We start from the raw sequence: 25,085 nt of genomic DNA, 5'->3' as shown, positions 1-25,085 counted from the left end.
TTCCCCTGAGATGACCCTCAGAAGAGCCCTGCTGGGTCAGACCAGGGAGGGTCCATCCAGTCCAGCCTCCCGTCTCACCCAGGGGCCAGCCAGTTCCTCTGCAGGGCCAGCAACAAGGCAGAGAGGCCGAGGCCTTCCCCTGAGAAGATCCTCAGAAGAGCCCTGCTGGGTCAGGCCAGGGAGGGTCCCTCCAGTCCAGCCTCCCGTCTCACCCAGGGGCCAGCCAGTTCCTCTGCAGGGCCAGCCACAGGGCAGAGAGGCCGAGGCCTTCCCCTGATAAGACCCTCAGAAGAGCCCTTCTGGGTCAGGCCAGGGAGGGTCCCTCTAGTCCAGCCTCCCGTCTCACCCAGGGGCCAGCCAGTTCCTCTGCAGGGCCAGCCACAGGGCAGAGAGGCCGAGGCCTTCCCCTGAGAAGACCCTCAGGAGAGCCCTGCTGGATCAGGCCAGGGAGGGTCCATCCAGTCCAGCCTCCCATCTCACCCAGGGGCCAGCCAGTTCCTCTGCAGGGCCAGCCACAGGGCAGAGAGGCCGAGGCCTTCCCCTGAGAAGACCCTCAGAAGAGCCCTTCTGGGTCAGGCCAGGGAGGGTCCCTCTAGTCCAGCCTCCCGTCTCACCCAGGGGCCAGCCAGTTCCTCTGTAGGGCCAGCCACAGGGCAGAGAGGCCGAGGCCTTCCCCTGAGAAGACCCTCAGGAGAGCCCTGCTGGATCAGGCCAGGGAGGGTCCATCCAGTCCAGCCTCCCATCTCACCCAGGGGCCAGCCAGTTCCTCTGCAGGGCCAGCCACAGGGCAGAGAGGCCGAGGCCTTCCCCTGATAAGACGCTCAGAAGAGCCCTGCTGGGTCAGACCACTGAAAGTCCATCCAGTCCAGCATCTTTTCCAGGAAAAGCATTTTCAGCCTTTCAGAGCAGGTGGGGGGGGGGGGTCAAATGTGCCAGGCTCCATCTAGCTCAGGGCTCTCCAGATTTCCATGGACTACAGTTCCCATGAGCCCCTGCCAGTACATGGGAATTGTGGTTGACTGCAGAGGAACTGGCTGGCCCCTGGGTGAGACGGGAGGCTGCACTGGAGGGACCCTCCCTGGTCTGACCCAGCAAGGCTCTTCTGAGGGTCTTCTCAGGGGAAGGCCTCGGCCTCTCTGTCCTGTGGCTGGCCCTGCAGAGGAACTGGCTGGCCCCTGGGTGCGACGGGAGGCTGGACTGGAGGGACCCTCCCTGGCCTGACCCAGCAAGGCTCTTCTGAGGGTCTTCTCAGGGGAAGGCCTCGGCCTCTCTGTCCTGTGGCTGGCCCTGCAGAGGAACTGGCTTGAGCCCGGAGCAACGATATTAAGGGGTGTGTGTTCTTTTTCTTGTTTTTATCACCACCTTATCGTTACTTTTCATAATAGTTTAATTGTGGGGATGGGGTATTTTAAACGCTGTATCGTATTTCTTGGGTTTTATTGTTTTCTCTGCAAACTGCCCCGAGCCGGCGTGGCTCGGGAGGGGCAGAACATAAATTCAAATATAAATAAAATAAATATACTGCTGAAACCAGCCGTTTAATTTTTTAAGCTATCTGCAGGCTTTGTGTGGTGAGGCAAACCTCCTAGAATTCTTAACCAGTGCTTATGCAGCCAATTAATAAGAGAGATATTGGCCTACCAAATTTGAAATTATATGCAAGCAGATTACGAACGGCTGACTGGGTTCCAAATACCTATTAAAGTGTGCTCGGATCCTGGAACCATCCCAGTGGATATTTTTTTTTAACCTCTCCCACCCCCACCTGCCTTTTGCCAATATCACAAATGGCTTTTGAATCTCTGTTTCCAAAGAGGCTTGCTATATCCCGGGCGGGGAGGGGGTGAAGGGGGCAAGCTACATTTAGAAGTGGGCTTTCTCAGCTAGGGTTTTTGGATACCCTGGGGTTTCTTGATGGTCCTGAATGGGTGGGAGTGAACTGATTTTTAATATTTTTAACAACTTGTCAAGCAAGCCTCGTGATATGACCATATATGGTCATGTCGACCTGCCCTCTCCTCCCGAAACGGCCAGTGACGGGCCCGGAGGGGGTGGGAAGGGGAGGGGCCCTGGGTGGGCGTGTCCACAGCTCTGCTTCCCACCATATTCTGCACGGTCACGCCCCTTCTGGGGTTTTTCGAAGCCTGAAGACTGTTTCAGGGGTTTCTCAATGGTAAAAAAAAGTTGAGAAAGGCTGGCTTAGAGAAACTCAAATCCAAGTCTCCCTAAGCGTCCGCTGCATGCCTTGAACCAAATGCACTGTTGCTTAGAACTTGGCTTACATAAAGACAGCATAATTTCACTTTTTTTAAAAAACGGGGTTAAAAACCTTGCAACGGAGAGAAGCTGGCAAAAACAAGAAAGGCCTGGCTTAAAAGCCCTGCCTCAGCTCTTTGGGGCCATTTTATTGGCACCGCGTTCGGCTGTTTATTGCATATCCCCCCACCCCAGAATCACATGCTGTTTAAGGAAGGGGCCTCCATTTCCAACCAGGAAACATAAAAGAGCTGGCTAATTTCCCCCTGTATTGTGCCAGGCTCTCAAAAATATGCATTGCTGGATTCGATAACAGCTTTTGCATGCACTGCAATTTTTCAGACTTCTGCTTCTTAAAAATTTGCTTGTTCTGCAACAGGTTTTTTTTTGGGGGGGGGGGGAGGTTTACGTTCGTTAACTGAAACACAATAAAAGTCCTTTTCTCTGCCTTGACGCAAGCAGCCAGCCCTTATGGCATGAGACTATCAGAAGAGCCCTGCTGGATCAGACCAGCGGTCCACAATCTCCAGCCTCCTGTCTTACACAGTGACCAGCCAGTTCTTCTGGAGGGCCAACATAAGAATATAAGAAAAACCTTGTTGTATCATCCCAATGGCGCATGTGGTTCAGAATCTTTTCTCATGAAGCCAGTTCCTCTGCAGGCGACCACAATTCCCATGCACTGGCAGGAGCTCATGGGAACTGTAGTCCATGGACATCTGGAGAGCCCTGAGCTAGATGGAGCCTGGCACCTCTGACTCCCCCCCCCCACCTGCTCTGAAGGGTTGAAAATGCTACATAGCATTAACCTGCAAACTGCGTATCGATGAAGCCACAAGGGTGTCCTTCTGCTTAGCCTCCACTTAAGATACCTGCTTAGTACGTCCTACCTTGAAAACATGTCTAGTCATTCCAAGCACATGGAAGCCCATTTTAATAGGTATATCAGATTACCTCTGATTGGGACTCAAATCCTTCACTGTGCTCCAGTTACACAATTATCTATTCCCATCAAATAAACTAAACACACACTCCCGGGGGGAGGGGGGAATTAGTTCGGATTTTAGTTCAGACTTATCAAATTATCCAGAGACACATCTTTTTGTGAAATGCACAATGCGCAACTTCAGCGATGAAGGCAATCATGCACGCCCCACGAAAGCTTAGGAAGCCACTTGCTCTCGACGGCTGACGCACGATGGAAATGAAGCGACCGAAAATGCATAACAGTCGTACGTTTTTGTGCTTCCCCGGGAAGGCTAGTGGGTTCGGGAGGATGTGAGTCGCAGGACGGTCTGGTTCCCAGCGCATCCTGCACAGAGGGATGCAGCCTGGAATTTCCCAGGGAACTAACAAGGTGGAAAACGAAACGTCAAGGAAAGAGGGGCTTCCCCGCGACTACCCTGCACCAGATTTCGGGCTATGCGTTTCTTGGCTAGTTTTTTAATGCAGTGCCTCACAGCAAAACAAAGCAGTCCCATTGCATTGTAAAAGGAATCCCCAGTATATGGACAGACTGGTGTCCTGAGTCCCCAGTCTCGAGGTTCTGCTGCATTGCTGTGTTGACAGTCCCTGCAATCTGAATCATTACTACAGAGATTTCCAGCCAGGGGTCCGTGGACCTAAGCTAGGGAATTGGTCACTTCCTTTGCTCCCCACCCCCCACCCCGAGTGTGTACCTGGAAGGGGGCGGAACCTGCACAGCAACACACCTTAAAACACCTCCTTGAGCCTGCCTGTTAATGCAGGTGGGAATGTCACTTTCTGCATTTCCCCCATTGACAAACCACATGACCAGGCCCAGGGACCAGAAAGGGCTTCAGTTATGGGCAGGAGAGTGGCTGGAAGTAAAGGGGCACTTCCTGTCACATGATGAGAAGTCACTTCAGGGGTCTGACAGGGGGTCTGAATGCAGCTACTTAACCCTGAAATCTGAATGTACCCCAGTGACAAATTACTGGTCCGGCAACCCAAGCAAGCTGTAATTATGTGCAAAACAGTGATTGGAGCGAAAGGGCACTTCCTGTCACAGGAAGAGAAGTCAGTTTAGATGGGTGGGTGGGTGGGTGGATGGAGAGGCAGACAGACAGACAGACAGACAGAGACAGAGAGAAAGAGAAAGGATAGATAGAGACAAAGACAGACACAGAGAGAGAGAGAGACAGAGAGAGAGACATAGACAGAGAGAGATAAGAGAGACAGAGAAAGAGAGGGGACAGAGAGAAAAAGAGAGACAGATGGATAGAGAGAAAAAGAGAGACAGATGGATAGAGAGAGAGAGAGACACACACACAGATAGAGAGACAGACAGAGAGATAGAGAGAGAGAGATTTTATTGGATTTTTATACCCCCCCACCCCCTGCAAGATGGCTCAGGGGGGTTCACAACATCAGATGATGTATCAGGGGAAAAAGGCTGTGTGATTTCTCATTAAGAATTTACCCCCCGTGCCAAATTACTGGCCCAGAGACCCCAGGAAGCTTTCGCTGTGAGCAAGAGCAGCTAAGGGGCACTTCCTGTCACATGATAAGAAGCCGCACTAGGTATTAAAGCAGAAGGACCGAATCGGGGTACATGATTTCAAATTCTGAAAGTGGCCCATGCTGGTTATTAGTCGTGACCAAGCGTTTCCTGAAGGCGTATTTGACCAGGGAAATGAACCAGGAAGAAAGCTGCGTTTGAGTCCAGTGCAGCTTTAAGACCAACAAAATGTAATTTCGGCTAAGCTCTGAAATCTCAGAGCCGGGAAGCGAGCGTCCGTCCGTCCCCAACGTGTTATGCATTTGTTCGCCGCTGGTGCATGGAAGCCGGCCACGCCACAAGCCCCTCCCTCCCTCCCTCCCGCCGGGTCCCCAGCATGCACCTCGGCCAACGCCACGAAATATTAACCGGTCATTGCAGACGCTGCCATATACCTCGACTAAGGTCATTCTCAGAGCGCTGGCAGGGGAAGGCTCAATGTCCACCAGCTGGACGGCATTAAAACTCTGAATGTCAAAAGGTAGCGCAAGGACAAAACACAAACACACACACACACACACAACAACACAACACAGTTAGAACTGCAAGGCAAACACAGTTAGGCAAATATGGTTAGTAAAGGAAATCTCAGCCCATTGCCTTTTCAATGCCCTTGGAACTTGGGGGGTAAACAATGGCTTTGTGGCTCCTCCGGCCAAGTTAAAGCAGTTTATCTTTGGGGCTTGAGGCAGAAAGCCAGAAGATAACGTGCGGCCTTCAAGGACAAATTTGTTGTTCCTACCGGTCTGGCTATCGGGTCTGGTTTTGCCTTCCCTCAAAGGAAACGCTGAACGTAACAAGGCACAGGTCTCTCTCCCTCCCCCCCCTCCATTGAATAAAAAGGAATTGAACTCCCAGCCTCATGGGCAGAGCTTTCAGACTGCATGTCTGCTGCCTTACCACTCTGCGCCACAAGAGGCTCTTATTGATTCATTGAATACAGCATGCCAAATAGCTGTAAACAAGGTTTGAGAAATGTTATATATACATTTAATTTAATTGAGAACTTTCTACTTCTCAAGCGAAGGTGGACAGCCGTGGATCCAGACTGAATTGGCTGTTTCCACTGATTCTCCCTTCCTGCTGCAACCCCCCCCCCACCTCCCCATCGTTCCTCAGGGTCCCACGTCTACCAGGAGGAGCAATGAGAGGAGTCCGGTGGGCTACTGTGGGAAGGAAGAGCCACTTGACCAGTGGAAACCTCAGTTGGGACCCAAACCAGCACTGTCCCCAACCATTGGACATTATATATGAAAATGCTTTATATTTAGTCAGACCAACTGGTCCTTCAAGGTCTGTCTTGTCTCCTCACATTGGCAGCAGATCTCCAGGGTCCTAGGCAGAGGTCTCTTCCTATCACCTGTCTCCTGGTCCTCTTAACTGGAATGCCCGGGGATTGAACCTGGGACTGTCTGCATGCCAAGCAGAGGCTCTCCTACTGAGCCACAGCTTCTCATGGTCTCAGGCAAAGGTATTGGATACAACCTGCCTCCTGGTCGTTTCAACTGGAGATGCCGGGGATTGAACCTGGGACCTTCTGCGTGCCAAACAGAGGCTTTACTACTGAGCCACAGGCCCATTGGCTGCCAGATCCTTTACCTGGAGATGCTGGGGATTGAGCCAGGGGCCTTCTGTTTGCCAAGGAGATGCCGTACCACTGAGCCCCCAAGCGAGAACATGAGAACCAGTGTGAATTTTGGGGCATCGATGCACAACTAGATAAGCAGTTGTGTAAGAATGTCAGAACACAAGACGAGTCATGCTGGACTACAGCAAAGGCTTATCTAGTCCAGCATCCTGCCTCACACAGCAGCCGCCCAGCCGCCCTGAGAAAGCCCATGAGCCTCTCTGCCCCCTGCTCACCAGAGACTGATGTCTGAGGCCATCAGTGGCTCAGAGCCACAAGGTATCGATGGGACGCTTTGTCTGGGATAGTCGTGCTCTGTTTTCTTGGTCTTGGAGGGGCAACAGTGGAGGGGCTTCTGGCCCTGTGGACCTCCGGACGGCCTCCTGGGTTTGGCTATTGTATAACACAGAGTACTGGGCTGGATGGTCCACTGGCCTGATCCAAGAATAGCTGTTGACTGCTGCATGAAATCATCTACTCCCCTTTCCTAGCCTTCAACACTAGAGGCCACCACGGCATCCTGTGGCAAGGAATTCTGAGAATCTGGAGACAGAAAGACCTATCAAGGATGCCGTTAAATCTGAGAGGTCTGCAAATCGACCTCTACATAGGGTTGCCGTAAAGTTAATTATTTAGAACCTCAGAAGAGCCCTACTGAGTCAGACCAGTGACGGTTCATCTAGTCCGGTCTCCCGTCTCACAAAGGGGCCAACCAGTTCCCCAGAGAGACGGAGGCCTTGCCCTGATAAGACCCTAAGAAGGTTCAGACCAATGATCCGTCTAGTCCAGGATCTTGCCTAACCCAGAGGCTGACAGTTCCTCTGGACAGCCAACAACAGTTTTAGTGAGGACCAAGATTTCAAAACAAGCAAGGCGACAAGCAGGGAGCAAACCACACACAAGGTGCACGCTGGGAGCTTCTTGCAGCAATGGAAATGGCGGCAAAGAAACCCATTCTCTACCCATTCCAAGGCGGGGAAGCCAACAGAAGAATCAGAGACTCATTTTTGATTCTGCTCGTCAAAAGCCCGAGCCACAGGAGCAAATCCTACACTCCCCCTGGCATGACTTCTCTCTGACAATCACATATGGGACTTCACGCCTGCACAAACCCAATGCAAGTGGGCCTTGACTGCAGAAGGACATAAGAAGAGCCATGATGGATCTCACCAACAGACCATCTAGTCCAGTCACCCATCTCACACCAGTTCCTCTGCAGGGCCAGCCACAGGGCAGAGAGGCCAAGGCCTTCCCCCGATGTCACCTCCTGGCTCTGGGATTCCAATGCCTCTCAATAAGGAGGTTCCCCTCAGTCACCATGGTTAGTAGCTGTAGACATACCTTTCCTCCATGAACCTGTTTAGTCCCCTTTGAAAGCTGTTTAATCCTGCAGCCATCCCTTGGCAGCCAGTTCAACATTTTAATCACTCTCTGTGATTAAAGCAGTATTTCCTTTGGCACACCTTAATCTTGGAGCAGAGAGCTCACGCCCATGAGCCCAATGCGAGGGCATCTTCCCATGTCCAGGCACCCAGTGTCTAGTCCAAGATGAGAACGCCAGGCAAAGCGGATGCTTTAAGGCAGGGGTAGTCAACCTGTGGTCCTCCAGATGTCCATGGACTACAATCCCCATGAGCCCCTGCCAGCGAATGCTGGCAGGGGCTCATGGGAATTGTAGTCCATGGACATCTGGAGGACCACAGGTTGACTACCCCTGCTTTATGGGAAAGAGGACTGGGTCGATCCTGGTCTTTCTTCCCCAATGCCGGCGGAATGTCCCCATAAGATCCACTTTTCGCCATGTCAGCTATTTTTAAGCTTGCTGCTTTCATGCACTGGATTGTCGCCCTTGACTGCAATCCAGTATTCTAAGCAGGATGATCAGATGCTGGGAAGCTATGCAGGGAAGCACGACTCGGAGCAGCACGCTGAACCCGCGGATTGTGCCCTAGAGCCAATCCGCACACAGCAATGAGTAGACCTCAGTTCTGCTTACAGAACAGATTCTCTGGCTTGCTGCCCTTTTCAAGGACGGGAAAAACGGCGCCTAAGCTTATTGATTTTAAAGCGATGTCCTTACGGTGTCACTGTCGCAGGGCTGGAACTGGAAAGGCGACGGCTTATGAAAAACGGAGTTCTCTTGCAGGAACAGCTGGAAACTGTAATCTCGCACTACCTGAAAGAGACAACAAACATGTTTACATGTAAGTTATATAGGAGCAGAAGGTGGGATGTGGTGGGAAAGGCAGCAATTGCAGTCTTGGGCTGTATCAACAGAGGCATCATATCGAAATCACAATATGTCCTAGTCCGGCTGTATACCACATCGGCCAGACCCCACCTGGAGTCCTGTGGGCAGTTCTGGAGGCCTCACTTTAAAAAGGACATGGGCAAAGTGGAGAGGGTGCCCAGCTTTGTTGGACACACCCGGATTGGCCTGTGCAGACAGAAGCAGTGTCCGGACACATGGATTTGTCCCAGACACTGCTCCCCTCATAGTGGCTCTGCTGAAATATTAGAGCCCCTAATAGTTAAAAGATAATTAAATGTTAAATATTCTATTGTTATGAGCTCTACTGTTAAAAATATTACATGTTTCCAGTTATTATATGTTCTCAATGACAAATGTTATTTATATTGCACCATAAATTCACTGTAACCTGCCGTGAGCCACAGGGAAGGGTGGTAGATAAATGTAATAAAATAAAAATAAATAAATACAATAAATTATTGTCTTTAAGTATTGGAAAGGTTATCAGAGTAGGGCAGGGAAAGGCTCCTGTTGGCAGCAGAGGAGAAGATCCACAGGAATGGCTTTAAACTACATAGAATCATAGAATCATAGAGTTGGAAGGGGCCATACAGGCCATCTAGTCCAACCCCCTGCTCAACGCAGGATCAGCCCTAAGCATCCTAAAGCATCCTAATCCTACCTGTTGAATGGTACCGCCTAAACACCAGAGAAAAAATGTCCAGTCAGAGTACAGTTCAGCAGTGGAATGGGCTGCCTAAGGAGGTGGTGAGCCACCCTGGGACCCAAGTGAGGGGTGGGATACAAACGAAATAATAACATAAATAAATAACCCCAAACCAGTTCCTTGTACATATGGCTTTTTTAGGTTTGTTGCAGCAGATGGAAGTAAACGGCCAAAGGAAGAAAAATGGCTTTCTTCCCCCGGGGCAGAACATAAAAATGACTCCTACCCAAGTATATCAGACTCGCTGGCTTCGTGAATTGCAAGTTTCAGGAAGATATATTTGCTTCTCTGGCTGACGCCTTTGAAAAGGACGGCCAAGGTGTTTCATACGCGTTGCCTTTTTTGGAAGCATGATGGATTAAAACTGCCAGCTCAGAAAAGAAAAGAGAGTGCACTGTATTTTCCTGTTTCCTGGCAAGGGGCACCGCTGAATACAAAGTGAACGTTCATGCTCTTCAGGATATCTGCTGGTCAGGGCCAGCTATCGGGAGCACGTGACCCCAAATCTTACAGCAATTACGGCAGCTACGGATCCGCTCCAGGGCCCAGTTAGAATTATAGAATCATAGAATCATAGAGTTGGAAGGGGCCACACAGGCCATCTAGTCCAACCCCCTGCTCAACACAGGATCAGCCCTAAGCACCCTAAAGCATCCAAGAAAAGTGTGCATCCAACCTTTGCTTGAAGATTGCCAGTGAGGGGGAGCTCACCACCTCCTTAGGCAGCCTATTCCACTGCTGAACTACTCTTGACTGTGAAAATTTTCCCCCTGATATCTAGCCTATATCGTTGTACTTGTAGTTTAAACGCATTACTGCGTGTCCTCTCCTCTGCAGCTAACAGAAACAGCATCCTGCCCTCCTCCAAGTGACAACCTTTCAAATACTTAAAGGTTCAAACTTTTGTTTGTTTGTTTGTTTATTAGAGCCTCTTGTGGCACAGAGTGGTAAGGCAGCAGACATGCAGTCTGAAGCTCTGCTCATCAGGCTGGGAGTTCAATCCCAGCATCCGGCTCAAGGTTGACTCAGCCTCCCATCCTTCCAAGGTCGGTAAAATGAGGACCCAGCTTGCTTGCTGGGGGGTAAACAGTAATGACTGGGGAAGGCACTGGCAAACCACCCCGTATTGAGTCTGCCATGAAAATGCTGGAGGGCGTCACCCCAAGGGTCAGACATGACTTGGTGCTTGCACAGGGGATACCTTTACCTTTTATTGAGTTTTCAAGCATTGCTTTTTTAGCATTGAGAACCCCCTGAATCATTCTTCAGGCTTTGAGATATCCCAGAAGTGGTACGATGGTGCAGAATATGGTTGGGAAGCAGAGCTGTGGACATGCCCACCCATGCCCCTCCCCTTCCCAACCTGGGACCTTCGGCATGCAAAGTAGTGGTTCTTCCACTGGGCTATGGTCCCGTCCAGAGCCACGCAGCCTTCTCCTGCTCCTCCTCCTCCAGCGCATCAGACTTCCTGTTGCACTTCAAGGGACCACAACGGGTTAAGGCTCTTACCCGACTGGATGTTTCCAGGAGGAACTGGAATGTGCTTTGTACAGCTTGGCATATTTCTAATTCAGTCCTGCTGAATGCCACTAAATAATCCTTGAGGTGATCGTGTACATTCCCGTCGAGAGCCTGTATGGGAGAAAAAGGGGGGGGGGGAAACACAGTCAGATATTCATAGAATCATAGAATCATAGAGTTGGAAGGGGCCATATAGGCCATCTAGTCCAACCCCCTGCTCAACGCAGGATTAGCCCTAAGCATCCTAAAGCATCCAAGAAAAGTGTGTATCCAACCTTTGCTTGAAGACTGCCAGTGAGGGGGAGCTCACCACCTCCTTAGGCAGCCTATTCCACTGCTGAACTACTCTGACTGAGAAAAACTTTTTCCTGATATCTAGCCTATATCGTTGTACTTGAAGTTTAAACCCATTACTGCGTGTCCTCTCCTCTGCAGCCAACAGAAACAGCATCCTGCCCTCCTCCAAGTGACAACCTTTCAAATACTATCATGTCCCCTCTCAACCTCCTTTTCTCCAGGCTGAACATTCCCAAGTCCCTCAACCTATCTTCATAGGGCTTGGTCCCTTGGCCCCAGATCATCTTCGTCGCTCTCCTCTGTACCCTTTCAATTTTATCTACGTCCTTCTTGAAGTGAGGCCTCCAGAACTGCACACAGTACTCTTAAGTGTGGTCTGACCAGTGCCGTATACAATGGGACTGTGACATCTTGTGATTTTGATGTGATGCCCCTTTTGATACAGCCCAAAATGGCATTTGCCTTTTTTACCGCTGCATCACACTGCCTGCTCATGTTTAGTTTACAATCCACAAGTACCCCAAGGTCTCGTTCACACACAGTGCTACCTAGAAGCGTATCCCCCATCCAGTAGGCATGCTTTTCATTTTTCTGACCCAGATGCAGAACTTTACACTTATCTTTATTAAATTGCATCTTGTTCTCATTTGCCCATTTTTCCATTGCGTTCAGATCTCGTTGAACTCTGTCTCTATCTTCCGGAGTATTTGCCAGTCCTCCCAATTTGGTGTCATCTGCAAACTTGATGAGTAGTCCCTCCACCCCCTCATCTAGATCATTAATAAATATGTTAAAAAGTACCGGCCCGAGCACCGAACCCTGAGGTACCCCGCTACTCACCTCATGACTGATGACTACTGAGAGAAGACGCATGCCCCCCCTCCGCCCTTCCTCAAGCTCACCGTTGGCTTGAACACCCCCCAGAATACAGAAAAATGCTAGCTATAGTCTCACAAACTGGCACTATGGAACGCTATAAAAAGAACTGGCAAATGTTCTTTCCCAGATAAGTAGCAGACCCACAACACGGCTCAGCCTTTCTCAGGTGGGGTTTTGTGAAACACTGAGGTTTCTTGATGGCCCTGGAAGAGGTTCCCAAATGGGTAGGAGTTAATTTTCTATATTTCATAGAGTCGTAGAATCATCAGTTGGAAGGAACCTCTAGGGTCATCTAGTCCAACCCCCTGCAGAATGCAGGACACTCACAACTACCTGCCCAATATTTACATAAAATAAATCCTTCCTTCCTTGGCAGGGGCTCATGAGAATTGTAGTCCATGGACATCTGGAAAGCCATGGTTTGGCCTCTCCTGAGACATTTCAGAGGTCATTCACTCAGGGGCCTGACTTGATGCCACATGACCCACGCCCACTTCAGAGTTACAAAGCGAGTGGCCGGGTAAGGGAAGCAGGTCTTTAGCAGCAAAACAAACTTATCAGGGAACAGAAATCTCGGAGCTCTCCAGAAAAGATAACGCTGAGGATGTGCCTAACGGCTGGCTCAGCAACATCAGAGAGGTGTTGGCTGGTGCTGCAGAACGGTCCATGCCTTAGGAATGCGCAGGCAGGCGTGGCCATGGCGATGGGCAGAACATCAAGAGGGTGGCAGAGACTTCGATATGGCTTCAATCAGCACAGAGTTATCTCACTGCACCAATGGGGCTCTGTAAAGTAGGGGTAGTCAGCCTGTGGTCCTCCAGATGTCCGTGGACTACAATTCCCGTAAGCCCCTGCCAGCAAACGCTGGTTGACTACCCCTGCTGTAAAGGACCAGCAAGTTCCTCTCCTCACCCCCAACACACGGACAAGGACTATGGTAGAACAAAGTTTGAACCCAGTGGCAGCTTCAACACCCAACAAAATTTCATTCTAGGCATTTGGTATGTATGAGCACTCCTTCAGATACGTTGAAAACGCTTTCCTCAAGCTTTACACCTAGGTGATGCTGGCAGGAGTTGGTTGCCAGGAAGGACCAATTAGAATCAAGATGCACGTGCAACTGAGCCATAAGGACAACTAAGGCTGGATTTCCTCAAGCTTTACACCTAGGTGATGCTGGCAGAAGTTGGTTGCCAGGAAGGACCAATTAGAATCAAGATGCACGTGCAACTGAGCCATAAGGACAACTAAGGCTGGATTAAAGGAGTTGGTAAGACCAGTTGGAAAGAGTAGATCAGCATACATTAGTATACAAATAAAAAGAATTCAAAAAAAGAGCTATGAGTCGGGGCTAGTGCTAGAGCAGGTGATATGGGTCACGCTTGGCATTTGTGCCTGAACATTTGGTGCCAAATATCTTGCTTCCCCCCATGCTGCCCTCGCAATGGCCTTCCTAATTTAAGGAGGGCCATTGGATTTTGGCCATCTGTTAAGATTTGGTCCGGAGGGACGGACCAGATCCAATGAGATGAAATTAATTCAAAAGAAATTCTGTCTAAACCTCCGGAAGAAGTTCCTGGCTGTTAGAGTGTTTCCTCAGTGGAACAGGCTTCCTCGGGAGGTGGTGGGTTCTCCATCTTTGGAAATGTTTAAACAGAGGCTGGATAGCTATCTGTTGGCTGATTCTGTGAAGGCTCAAGTGGGTGGCAGGTGACAGTGGATGAGCGATAAGGCTGTGAGTGTCCTGCATAGTTCAGAGGGTTGGTCTAGATGACCCAGGAGGTCCCTTCCAACTCCCTTCCAATCCTATTCTATGACCCTCCCTGGTCTGACCCAGCAGGGCTATTCTGAGGTTCCTGCCGGTGGAATGCCTCAGCTCTATGATTTTAAATTCCGTTTATTCATCCAGAAGAAGTTCTTGACAGAGCGGTTTCTCAGTAGAATAGGCTTCCTCGGGAGGGGGTGGGTTCTCCACCTTTGGAGATTTCTAAACAGAGGCTGGAGAGCCATCTGACAGAGAGGCTGATTTTGTGAAGGCTCAAGGGGGTGGCAGGTGACAGGGGATGAGCGAGAGGGTTGGGAGAGTCCTGCACGGTGCAGGGGGTTAGACTAGATGACCCAGGAGGTCCCTTTTAACTCTAAACTGCTTGGTTCCGGAGAGCTTTGGGGTTGATTCAGGCCCCAAACATCTTCCCGAGCATCTTGCCAACTGACTCGCTCTTTGCTGCGGGACGATAACGGCCCAATTAGGCCCCAAGCGTTTGAGTTACCGAGCGATGAAGCTGCTCGAAGCCCAGCCCTTGAATCCTGCTTGGCGACTGGACTGCTTCAACTCGCAGGTCAAGGGCTAAAACGCCACTCGAGGCCTTGCCTGAGACCACGCCAGCTTGAGGTACCATTTGGGAAACAATACGGCTGATGTAGCTTGCTAAGCATTTCCTCGCTGGGTGGAGGAAATGAAACAGAATTAGGAGGCTCTTGCCCCCCCGCCCCATCCGCTCATTTTCTGAAACACAGTAGCAGAGGGAAAAGGGGGCCCGAAAGACGCCAAGACAAAACTCAACGTGTTTGTGGAATGACCGCATCTCTAAACTAGCCGTTCCCTCTCTGTTGTTGTATCACGTTGCTATAAAGACTTTCCTGTTTAGTTCTAAGACGAAAATCTGAAGCTAAAATTAGGTTGTTTCATTTCATAGAATCCTAGAGTTGGAAGGGGCCACAGAGGCCATCTAGTCCCACCCCCTGCTCAACGCAGGATCAGCCCAAAGCATCCTCAAGCATCCAAGAAAAGTGTGCATCCAACCTTTGCTTGAAGACTGCCAGTGAGGGGGAGCTCACCACCTCCTTAGGCAGCCTATTCCACTGCTGAACTACTCTGACTGTGAAAAAGTTTTCCCTGATATCTAGCCTATATCGTTGTACTTGAAGTTTAAACCCATTACTGCGTGTCCTCTCCTCTGCAGCCAGCAGAAACAGCATCCTGCTCTCCTCCAAGTGACAACCTTTCAAATACTTAAAGAGGGCTATCATGTCCCCTCTCAACCTCCTTTTCTCCAGGCTGAACATTCCCAACATATCATGTTTCCATCGCCTCTTTAGACAAGTAACACCAAGACAAGGAAATGTGAACCTCACTAATGTTTTCCAGGGTTGGACAATGAATCGGTGCCGTGGTTAAGAGGGGCGGCTTCTAATGTGGCGACCTGGGTTTGATTCCCCGCTCCTCCTCCATGTACTGCCAGCTGGGTGACCTTGGGCCAGACACAGCACTGAGACAGCTGTTCTCACACAGCAGTTCTCTCAGAGCGGCATATAAGAACCAACTCTTCTTCTTCTTCAGTAATCTCAGGGCTCTCTCAGCCTTCCCTCCCTCACAGGGTGTCTGTTGTGGGGAGAGGAAAGGGAAGGCGAATGGAAGCCGCTTTGAGCCTCCTTCTGGTAGGGATAAGTGGCATATAAGAACCAACTCTTCTTCTTCTTCAGTAATCTCAGGGCTCTCTCAGCCTTCCCTCCCTCACAGGGTGTCTGTGGTGGGGAGAGGAAAGGGAAGGCGACTGTAAGTTTCTTTGAGACTTCTTCGGGTAGAGAAAAGCGGTATTCAAGAATCAACTCTTTTTTTGTCTGCCCTGACATTCATACTCCCTCCTCCCTCCAGTTAATTATTTGCTTGTATGCTCACGGATCCACTTGGGACTCTCATTACAGGGAGAGGCAGGGGATCACACTGTTCTCTTCTCCCCTCAAAAAACCACCCTGTAAGGCAGAGTTGGGATTTGAACCAGAGTGACCCAGATCAGACATCTAATACACCCAAATAAGAATCATAGTGTAGGAAGATGCCCTATAGCAGGGGTAGTCAAACTGCGGCCCTCCAGATGTCCGTGGACTACAATTCCCAGGAGCCCCTGCCAGCGAATGCTGGTGATCTTTTTCTGTGAGTGATCTTAAATGGTGCTGCTAGACTCAAGCTCTGTTCGGCTTCTTCGGGCCAACAAGGCTGCCCACATGAACCTAACACCATGTGCTGTTGCCTGGGGTGCACGATGTGGTGATGTCGCTTCGGTGCAACATCCAGAATGACTTTTCATACCACCTTAGAATCATAGAGTTGGAAGGGAGCTCCTGGGTCATCTAGTCCAACCCCCTGCACTGTGCAGGACACTCCCAACCCTATTGCTCATCGACTGTCACCTGCCACCCCCCTTGAGCCTTCACAGGATCAGCCTCTCCATCAGACGGCTCTCCAGCCTCTGCCTAAAAATCTCCAAAGATGGAGAACCCACCACCTCCCGAGGAAGCCTGTTCCACTGAGGAACCGCTCTGACTGTCAGGAACTTCTTCCGGATGTTGAGACAGAATTCCTTTTGCCTTAATTTCATCCCATTCGTTCTGGTCTGCCCCTCTGGGGAAAGAGAGAACAACTCTGCTCCATCCTCTATATGGCTCCCTTTTAAATACTTAAAGATGGTTATCAGATCCCCTCTCAGTCATCTCTCTCCAGGCTTTCGTGTTCTGCTGCAGGTGAGGCAGCCGAAACGAAGTGACCCAAATTCAAAGTCAGCAGGACAGGAAGAAAGAATAAGTTTAGAACCCTGATGAATATAGCTTTGTCCGTATCGCCATGTTGAAGGCACTGTTATGCCTATGGACAATTATTCTTTTTAGGTCGGTCTAATGGCTTTTTCCAGTATAACAGTTTCTGGACATCAATGACAAACTCTGCAGACCTCTGCTGAGCTCAGCATCCCCATTCGGAGCAGTCGAATACAAGCGGGGGGCCGACAAACCTTAAGGAAGGAAGGACAGTCCGGGATGAAGCCTATTGTCTCCAGCCGCATCCCCCCACACTTCTGCCTTCAATCTTTCTGGAAGAGCCTCTGCTGTTTATTTTAGACACATTTCTTCCTCGCCAAGCAAGAGCCTCCCACATCAATTACTGCCTCTCCTTCCATGAACTCCTCCGTTCGTTCCCTCTCCCTCCTCCCTTGCTCTGCAAAAACTTCAAGCATCCAGTCTTTGGCACAGGTTTGTTGTGGAAAATCTGGGTCTGAACCGTGAACCGCTGGACGGACACGATGTCTTGGAAGGGAAAGAGCGAAAGCTGGGAGTTTCGTAGCAGTGGTTCTGGCCTCCGTAAGACTGCTGTTTTATCCCCAAATACCCTCAAGTCTCTATTGCTCAACGCAGTTCTAAAATCAGAAAGCAGGAGTGGCCAAACTGTGGCTCTCCAGATGTCCGTGGACTACAATTCCCATGAGCCACCACCTCCCAGGGAAGCCTACTGAGAAACCGCTCTCATGGTCAGGAACTTCTTCCGGATGTTTAGACAGAATTTAGAATCCTAGAATTGGAAGGGATCTCCTGGGTCATCTAGTCCAACCACTGCACTATGCAGGACACTCACAACCCTCTCGCTCATCATGAGAGCCAGTTTGGTGTAGTAGTTAGGAGTGCGGACTTTTAATCTGGCATGCCAGGTTCGATTCTGCGCTCCCCCACATGCAACCAGCTGGGTGACCTTGGGCTCACCACGGCACTGATAAAACTGTTCTGACTGAGCAGTGATATCAGGGCTCTCTCAGCCTCACCCACCTCACAGGGTGTCTGTTGTGGGGAGAGGAAAGGGAAGGCGACTGTAAGCCGCTTTGAGCCTCCTTCGGGTAGGGAAAAGCGTCATATAAGAACCAACTCTTCTTCTTCAGTAATCTCAGGGCTCTCTCAGCCTCCCCTCCCTCACAGGGTGTCTGTTGTGGGGAGAGGAAAGGGAAGGCGACTGTAAGCTGCTTTGAGCCTCCTTCGGGTAGGGAAAAGCGTCATATAAGAACCAACTCTTCTTCTTCAGTAATCTCAGGGCTCTCTCAGCCTCCCCTCCCTCACAGGATGTCTGTTGTGGGGAGAGGAAAGGGAAGGCAATTGGAAGCATATAAGAACCAACTCTTCTTCTTCTTCTTCTTCATCCCCTGTCACCTGCCACCCCCTTGAGCCTTCACAGAATCAGCCTCTCCGTCAGACGGCTCTCCAGCCTCTAAAAATCTCCAAAGATGGAGAACCCACCACCTCCTGAGGAAGCTGCTCTTTACGGCATCCCTATGATCCACCTAACTCCGTGCTGGATCTTCCGGCAGTCACTCTCCAAGAAGAGAGGCGTTTCAAAGGAACCAGAAACCACCCAATCCAAGAATCAGGTATAGTGGAGGACATTCCTGGCTTGGAGGACATCAACAAGATCCAGGGCAACCTTCCAAGCACAGCATACAAGGACAGGCATACTGGTTTTTCCAGATGTTGTTCAAGATCTTCCTGTCTCCATCTGCAGTCATGTCTGGCACAGAGATTCACTGTTTATGTTCCTTTGTTTCTTCCCCACCTTTCTCCCTAGTGAGGATCCAAAGCAGCTCACTTTGCTCTCCACACCTCCACTTCATTCACACAACAACCCAGCAAAATAGGCTAGGATGAGAGAGCCTGGGGGACCGGCCCAAAGTCATCCATTGTGCCTTGTATCCTGAGGCACACAGCATTTGTTTTAAAAAGAGGACTTGTTCCAAGCCTATTCAAGAGCACAGAAGAAGAAGAAGAAGGAGGAGAAGGAGAAGGAGAAGAAGAAGAAGGAGTAGAAGAAGAAGAAGAAGAAGAAGAAGAAGAAGAAGAAGAAGAAGAAGAAGAAGAAGAAGAAGAAGAAGAAGAAGAAGAAGAAGAAGGAGAAGGAGAAGGAGAAGGAGAAGGAGGAGAAGGAGAAGGAGGAGAAGGAGAAGGGAGAAGAAGAAGAAGAAGAAGAAGACGAAGAAGAATGGGTTTAAACTTCAAGTACAACGATATAGGCTAGATATCAGGAAAAAAATTTTCACAGTCAGAGTAGTTCAGCAGTGGAATAGGCTGCCTAAGGAGGTGGTGAGCTCCCCCTCACTGGCAGTCTTCAAGCAAAGGTTGGATACACACTTTTCTTGGATGCTTTAGGATGCTCTGGGCTGATCCGGCGTTGAGCAGGGGGTTGGACTAGATGGCCTGTATGGCCCCTTCCAACTCTATGATTCTATGATTCTAAGAAGGTGAAGAAGGAGAAGAAGAAGAAGAAGAGAGCTTTGATAGGACTGCTCTGTGAGAACAGCACAATCAAGACTGTGACGAGCTGACTGCAGGTGGAGAAGGGGGCAATCGGGCTCTGTTTTTAAATTTTTAAAAATGTATTTGTAGATTTATATACAGCCCCTCTAAGTAAAACTGTCTGGGCGTGGATTACGCATAAAATGCAATAGACTAATACGTTATAGTCAGTCAGTTACTTCTAAAACACTAAAATTAAAACCGCATTCTTCATTCTTGGTGCTGGTGGGCTGAGGGCTGCTGGAGTTCTGGCCCTGCGCCTGGACCCCCTGATGCCATCAGGGGATTGTCCACTGTGTGACCCAGAGTGTTGGACTGGAGGGGCCACTGGCCTGACCCAACAGGGCTTCTGTTCTTAAGGTAGGATATGAATCTTGCGGGGAGGGGGGGGGAGGCATGCTGGACCCCAGAGGTCTCTTTCAGAGGTCCTCCACAAAACCCTCATACTGATATACTGTTTCCGAACCCCCTCGCACCTCGTTGGCACAGGATTTCACCAGGCCCTCCTTAAAAATACTGTGCCTCAAAGAACAAAATGTGTCCGAGAGAATGCCCAAGTATCCGTCGAAAATAAATACTGACAGCCGCTGACAGGGCTTTCCCCTGACAATGACGCGGGGGACTGGAGGAGTGGTGACAGAGTTTGAAACCCGCACACCAGGGAGAGAGGAAGGAGTGGGGACTTGTCTTGGCAGAAGACAAGAGGACACAAGAAAAGAACTGAGTCTTGTCCCCCTCTGAAGCCACCTCGGAGAAGGAGGGAACTTACTCCTTGTATGGCAGAGTTACACACAGGAAGCATCTATAAAATATGTAGCCAAGTAGGCACCTTGGTTATGCAGGCTGATTGGGCAATCCCCCTAAAGACCCATATTTAAGTTTTCAATCCGCTCCGTCAGTGGGGAGAGTGCAAATCCCCCTGGAAAACACGACATTCACATTCCAGGGACCGGCGGAAGATAATTTGGCGGGCTGCACCGCAATCACATCCAAGACCTGGCATTTTGCCCCATTTAAACAACCAGTCTGCACAACTGCCAAAGCGAGCCATGACCTATCTCCCCTATTTTATGTGGTCAGTCAAATTCTGCGGGGCCCTTGTCGGTCTTTATCAGGTAATGGGTATCAGATGGAAGTGCCCGCATCCCTGTTTGCAATGCTTCATTCCTCATATTCCTACAAGGGACCAAGCCCTATGAAGACAGGTTGAGGGACTTGGGAATGTTCAGCCTGGAGAAAAGGAGGTTGAGAGGGGACATGATAGCCCTCTTTAAGTATTTGAAAGGTTGTCACTTGGAGGAGGGCAGGATGCTGTTTCTGCTGGCTGCAGAGGAGAGGACACGCAGTAATGGGTTTAAACTTCAAGTACAATGATATAGGCTAGATATCAGGAAAAAGTTTTTCACAGTCAGAGTAGTTCATCAGTGGAATAGGCTGCCTAAGGAGGTGGTGAGCTCCCCCTCACTGGCAGTCTTCAAGCAAAGGTTGGATACACACTTTTCTTGGATGCTTTAGGATGCTCTGGGCTGATCCTGCGTTGAGCAGGGGGTTGGACTAGATGGCCTGTATGGCCCCTTCTAACTCTATGATTCTGTGATATCTCAGTTTTGTTTACTGTGGGATTTGTGTAGGAGGGAACTGTCCATCTCCGACTGACAGTGAAACGCTCTTTGTAGCTTCAGTTTTTTTTCTCTTCTGCTCTGTTCCCAGGGACGTGAAGAAGAGACAGAGGCTGCAGCATCACTCAAATGCAACCACCTCTCTAGCCGGAGGGCTTGATGCAGCGCTGGAATGAATTTAATGGATCGGTCGATATCTACTTCCTGGCTTCGAAGGCGCCGGCTATATTTGAAACCGGCTTCGGGAACTCTGCCATCTTGGCCGTTTGCTCTCTTGATGCAACCTGAAATTTGGAATTTGGCACTGTAGCTCCTCGAGGACCAGGGTGGTGTAACTGAGCGGACGGGAAGCAGGTAAGGCTACGAACAGGAAGGCCCAGCTTTGAGTCTCCATCCATAAACTCGGTAAGTCAGTCATACATTATCTTGGACTGGTCTACCTCACAGGGCTGCTATGAGGATCAAATGGGGAACGAAGAACAGAGCTGCCAACCTCCAGGATGGAACTGGAGTTCTGGAATTCCAAATGATCTCTAAACCGCCATGAGCCAGAATTTCTGAGAATGGTGGTATATAAATCAAATTATAAATAAATAAACTACTGAGTTCAGTTCCCACGGAGAAAATGCAGCTTTAGCGAGCAAACTCTGGTTCTCAGTAAAACCCCTCACCTGCTTTCCCCTATACAAGCACCACTGCCGAGACAAAGCCATTAAACTAGTCGACTATGCATGTGGCCAAAACCTTCAGGAAGAAAAGATGGGTCAAAACGGTACAAGGCAGGTCAGGTGTTTCGTTTTTCCTTGGCCAGAAGAAGGATTTTCATAAGCAGCTCTGTCATGGAACTTGTCTTCCCTAGGTATTTATTTCCGCTCTTCATCTCTCATCTTCTAAAAGAAGCAGCAACTTGTTTTATAACCTGCTTTTCACTCCCCGAAGGAATCTCAAAGCGGCTCATGATTGCCTGCCCTTCCTCTACCCACGGCAGACACCTTGGGAGCTAGGTGAAGCCGAGAGAGCTCTGAGAGAACTGGGACTGGCCCAAGGCCACCCAGCTGGCTGCATGAGGAGGAAGCATGGGGAATCAAACCCAGTTCTCTAGATTACAGGCTGCTGCTCTTTAACACTGACACCAGGCTGGCTCTCAAAGCACCCGGGTTAGACGCCGAGAATCTGGTCTGCAATGAGAAGCATTGCAGGGTCAAAACCCATTTTGCCAGAGAAAGGCCCTCCATTGCTTCTTGCACCTAACAAAGAGAACTTACTCCCTGGGGAATTCCTTCCTTCCTTCCTTCCTTCCTTCCTTCCTCCCTCCCTCCCTCCCTCCCTCCCTCCCTCCCTGTCTTCCTTCCTTCCTTCCCTCCCTCCCTCCCTCCTTGAGTTCTCTGTCTCCTTCCTTCCTTCCTCCCTCCCTCCCTCCCTCCCTCCCTGTCTTCCTCCCTGTCTTCCTCCCTGTCTTCCTTCCTTCCTTCCTTCCTTCCTTCCTTCCTTCCTTCCTTCCTTCCCTCCCTCCCTCCTTGAGTTCTCTGTCTCCTTCCTTCCTTCCTTCCTTCCTTCCTTCCTTCCTTCCTTCCTTCCTTCCTTCCTTCCCTCCCTCCTTGAGTTCTCTGTCTCCTTCCTTCCTTCCTTCCTTCCCTCCCTCCCTCCTTGAGTTCTCTGTCTCCTTCCTTCCTTCCTTCCTTCCTTCCTTCCCTCCCTCCCTCCCTCCCCCCTTGAGTTCTCTGTCTCCTTCCTCCCTCCCTCCCTCCCTCCCTCCCTGTCTTCCTTCCTTCCTTCCTTCCTTCCTTCCTTCACTCATTTATTCACTGCCGCTCCTGGTTGACATTAATCCAAAAGACGGATGAAAATAACCCAACTCACATTCCCAACCCACAAACCCACCCCCTTCCCTTTCCCCCTCTTGTCCACCCCATGGACCGCACCAGCCACCTAACACCTCCTGGCGGGATGCTCAGAGGAAAGGCCCAGTTGATGTTCCGCCACCTAACCTCAACAGAACGCCTGGCGGAAGAGCTCCATTTTACAGGCCCTGCGGAATCTGACTGCTCTTTAAGGCACTCCTGGACTAAGAATCCCGCTCTTCCGCCGAAGAACAGCACAACTACCTTCTGAAGCATATATATGCTGGTCTCAGTGTTATCCAGCTCTACGTCTGCTAGTAGTCCCTCTACTCCTTGGTGTTTGTCAAAGGAGACAGCTTGGCCCCCCAGGATACAAGGGGAATATCATATTCCTCCTCTCCTCTAAAAGCTGAGTACCGCTCTCCCAGGCACTGAAAGGCTAAACCTCTCACTGCGAGGTTAGAAGCATTTCCAGGAGACAAGAAGTCTTGTGTACCCAGAGGGTGTGTGTACGCATGTGTGAGTTTTACAAAGCCAAAGATCTGATAGCCCGCGTGATGCAGTAGTTTAAGAGCCTCCTCCTCAAATCTGAAGAACCGTGATTCTCCACTCCTCCACATGCAGCCAGCTAGGTGACCTTGGGCTAGTCAAGGTTCTCTGAGAACTGTCCAAACAGAGCAGTTCTCTTAGAACTCTCTCAGCCCCATCGACCTCCCAGGGTGGCTGCTGTGAGGGGAGGAAGGAAAGGGTGGTCGTCAGCAACTTTGAGACTCCTTCAGGTACTGAAAAGTGGGGTTTAAAAAACGAGCTCTTCTTCTTCAGTGAGCGTGCATTGCAAAGCAGCTGACTTATCAGTGGGGGAATGTACATAGGAGATCCCTTCAGACCTGGACAGCTACTGGAATCCCCCAAAAAGCTTGTGTGCAGACATGTCTGCTCTTTCTCCCTTCTCTCAGCCTGGGTCTACTTTTGCAGAGCACTGAAGATCGTAGACTCCTAAGGGATTTAGGGCTCCCCTCCCATGGCAGATGGCAGGTGCTGTTTTAAACACCCCAATTATGAAACTCCCCAAAGCAGGATCAGGCTGGGAAACAACTTATCTCCCTGCTTTTACTCCAAAATGCAGCAGAAAAAGGACCAGTCCTAGTCCACTGCTGTGGTTGTGGACAGCGCTATCAAGTTGCAGCCAACGTATACTGACCCGTATACTGACCCGTATACTGACCAAAAGACCAACAGAGGCATATGCATAGCAACCATGGCTGCCTCCTTGGCTGTCTCACCGCACTCTCCAGCAGCAGGTTCCACATTTTAATGTCTGAATGCCTTGACGTGTACCACCCGGGGTTCCTATTTGAGTGTCAAAGTGGTATATAAATGTTTTCAATCAATCCTCAAGTACAATTACTGGAAGCTACTGAATCTAGAGGGTTGTTAGAAGGACTTAGTAAATGTATAAAAATCTGGTTCACGGTTCTTTTCCTTAAAATCTATCTCTCAGGGTTGGCTTGAAACTCAACATCAAGAAAACAAAGATCATGGCATCCAGCCCTCTCAATTCCTGGCAAATAGATGGGGAAGAAATGGAGATAGTGACAGATTTTATTTTCCTGGGCTCCAAGATCCCTGTAGATGGGGACTGCAGCAAAGAAATTAAAAGACGCTTGCTCCTGGGGAGGAAAGCTATGGCAAATCTAGACAGCATCCTAAAAAGCAGAGACATCAGCCTGCCAACAAAAGTGCGTTTAGTCAAGGCTATGGTCTTCCCAGTTGCAATGTATGGCTGTGAAAGTTGGACCATAAGGAAGGCCGAGCGTCAAAGAATTGAGGCTTCTGAACTCTGGTGCTGGAGAAGACTCTTGCGAGTCCCTTGGACTGCAAGGCGAACAAACCGGTCAGTCCTAGAGGAGATCAGCCCTGCCTGCTCCTCAGAAGGCCAGATCCTGAAGATGAAACTCAAATACTTTGGCCCCCTCATGAGAAGGAAGGACTCCCTGGAGAAGAGCCTAATGCTGGGAGCGATCGAGGGCAAAAGAAGAAGGGGACGACAGAGAATGAGGTGGCTGGATGGAGTCACTGAAGCAGTCGGGGCAAACTTAAATGGACTCCGGGGAATGGCAGAGGACAGGAAGGCCTGGAGGATCATTGTCCATGGGGTCGCGATGGGTCGGACACCACTTCACACCTAACAACAACAACAGGGTTACTTGCCCAAAGAACATTTCTGTAAACAGTTCCACGTTAGCCAGGGCACTTTGCTTGATCACTTTCCCGTTGATGGAATGATCACCGGACATGCGGTTTACGCCTCTGACAGTATTATTCACTAAAACAACTGTAAAAGTTGGGATTACGTACAGCGCTAATAATAAAAATGTGTTTGAAGAGCAGCTTCTGGTATGCCTTAAACAGTTTGAAAGACTGCTCTTTATTTACAGTCCT

General features: G+C 49.9%; 1 protein-coding gene across 2 annotated transcripts in view; it reads right to left on the bottom strand.

Moving 5' to 3' along the window:
- Positions 1 to 25,085, bottom strand: part of FCHSD2 (FCH and double SH3 domains 2) — a 163,642-nt gene that overhangs the window by 36,786 nt on the left and 101,771 nt on the right. The window contains exons 9-11 of one of the 2 annotated variants that reach the window (XM_077341224.1): positions 10,892 to 11,014; positions 8,485 to 8,580; positions 5,173 to 5,244 (exon numbers count right to left, since the gene is read on the bottom strand). In XM_077341224.1, coding sequence (XP_077197339.1) covers positions 5,173 to 5,244; positions 8,485 to 8,580; positions 10,892 to 11,014 — 291 coding nt within the window. The remainder of the gene's footprint in view (positions 1 to 5,172; positions 5,245 to 8,484; positions 8,581 to 10,891; positions 11,015 to 25,085) is intronic. The other variant, XM_077341225.1, reaches the window with a different exon arrangement.

This window comes from Paroedura picta, chromosome 6, assembly GCF_049243985.1.
Source record: "Paroedura picta isolate Pp20150507F chromosome 6, Ppicta_v3.0, whole genome shotgun sequence".
NCBI classification, from domain to species: Eukaryota; Metazoa; Chordata; class Lepidosauria; order Squamata; family Gekkonidae; genus Paroedura; species Paroedura picta.
The sequence above is the reverse complement of the archived record's forward strand: the minus strand, read 5'-3'. Positions and strand labels throughout refer to the sequence as shown.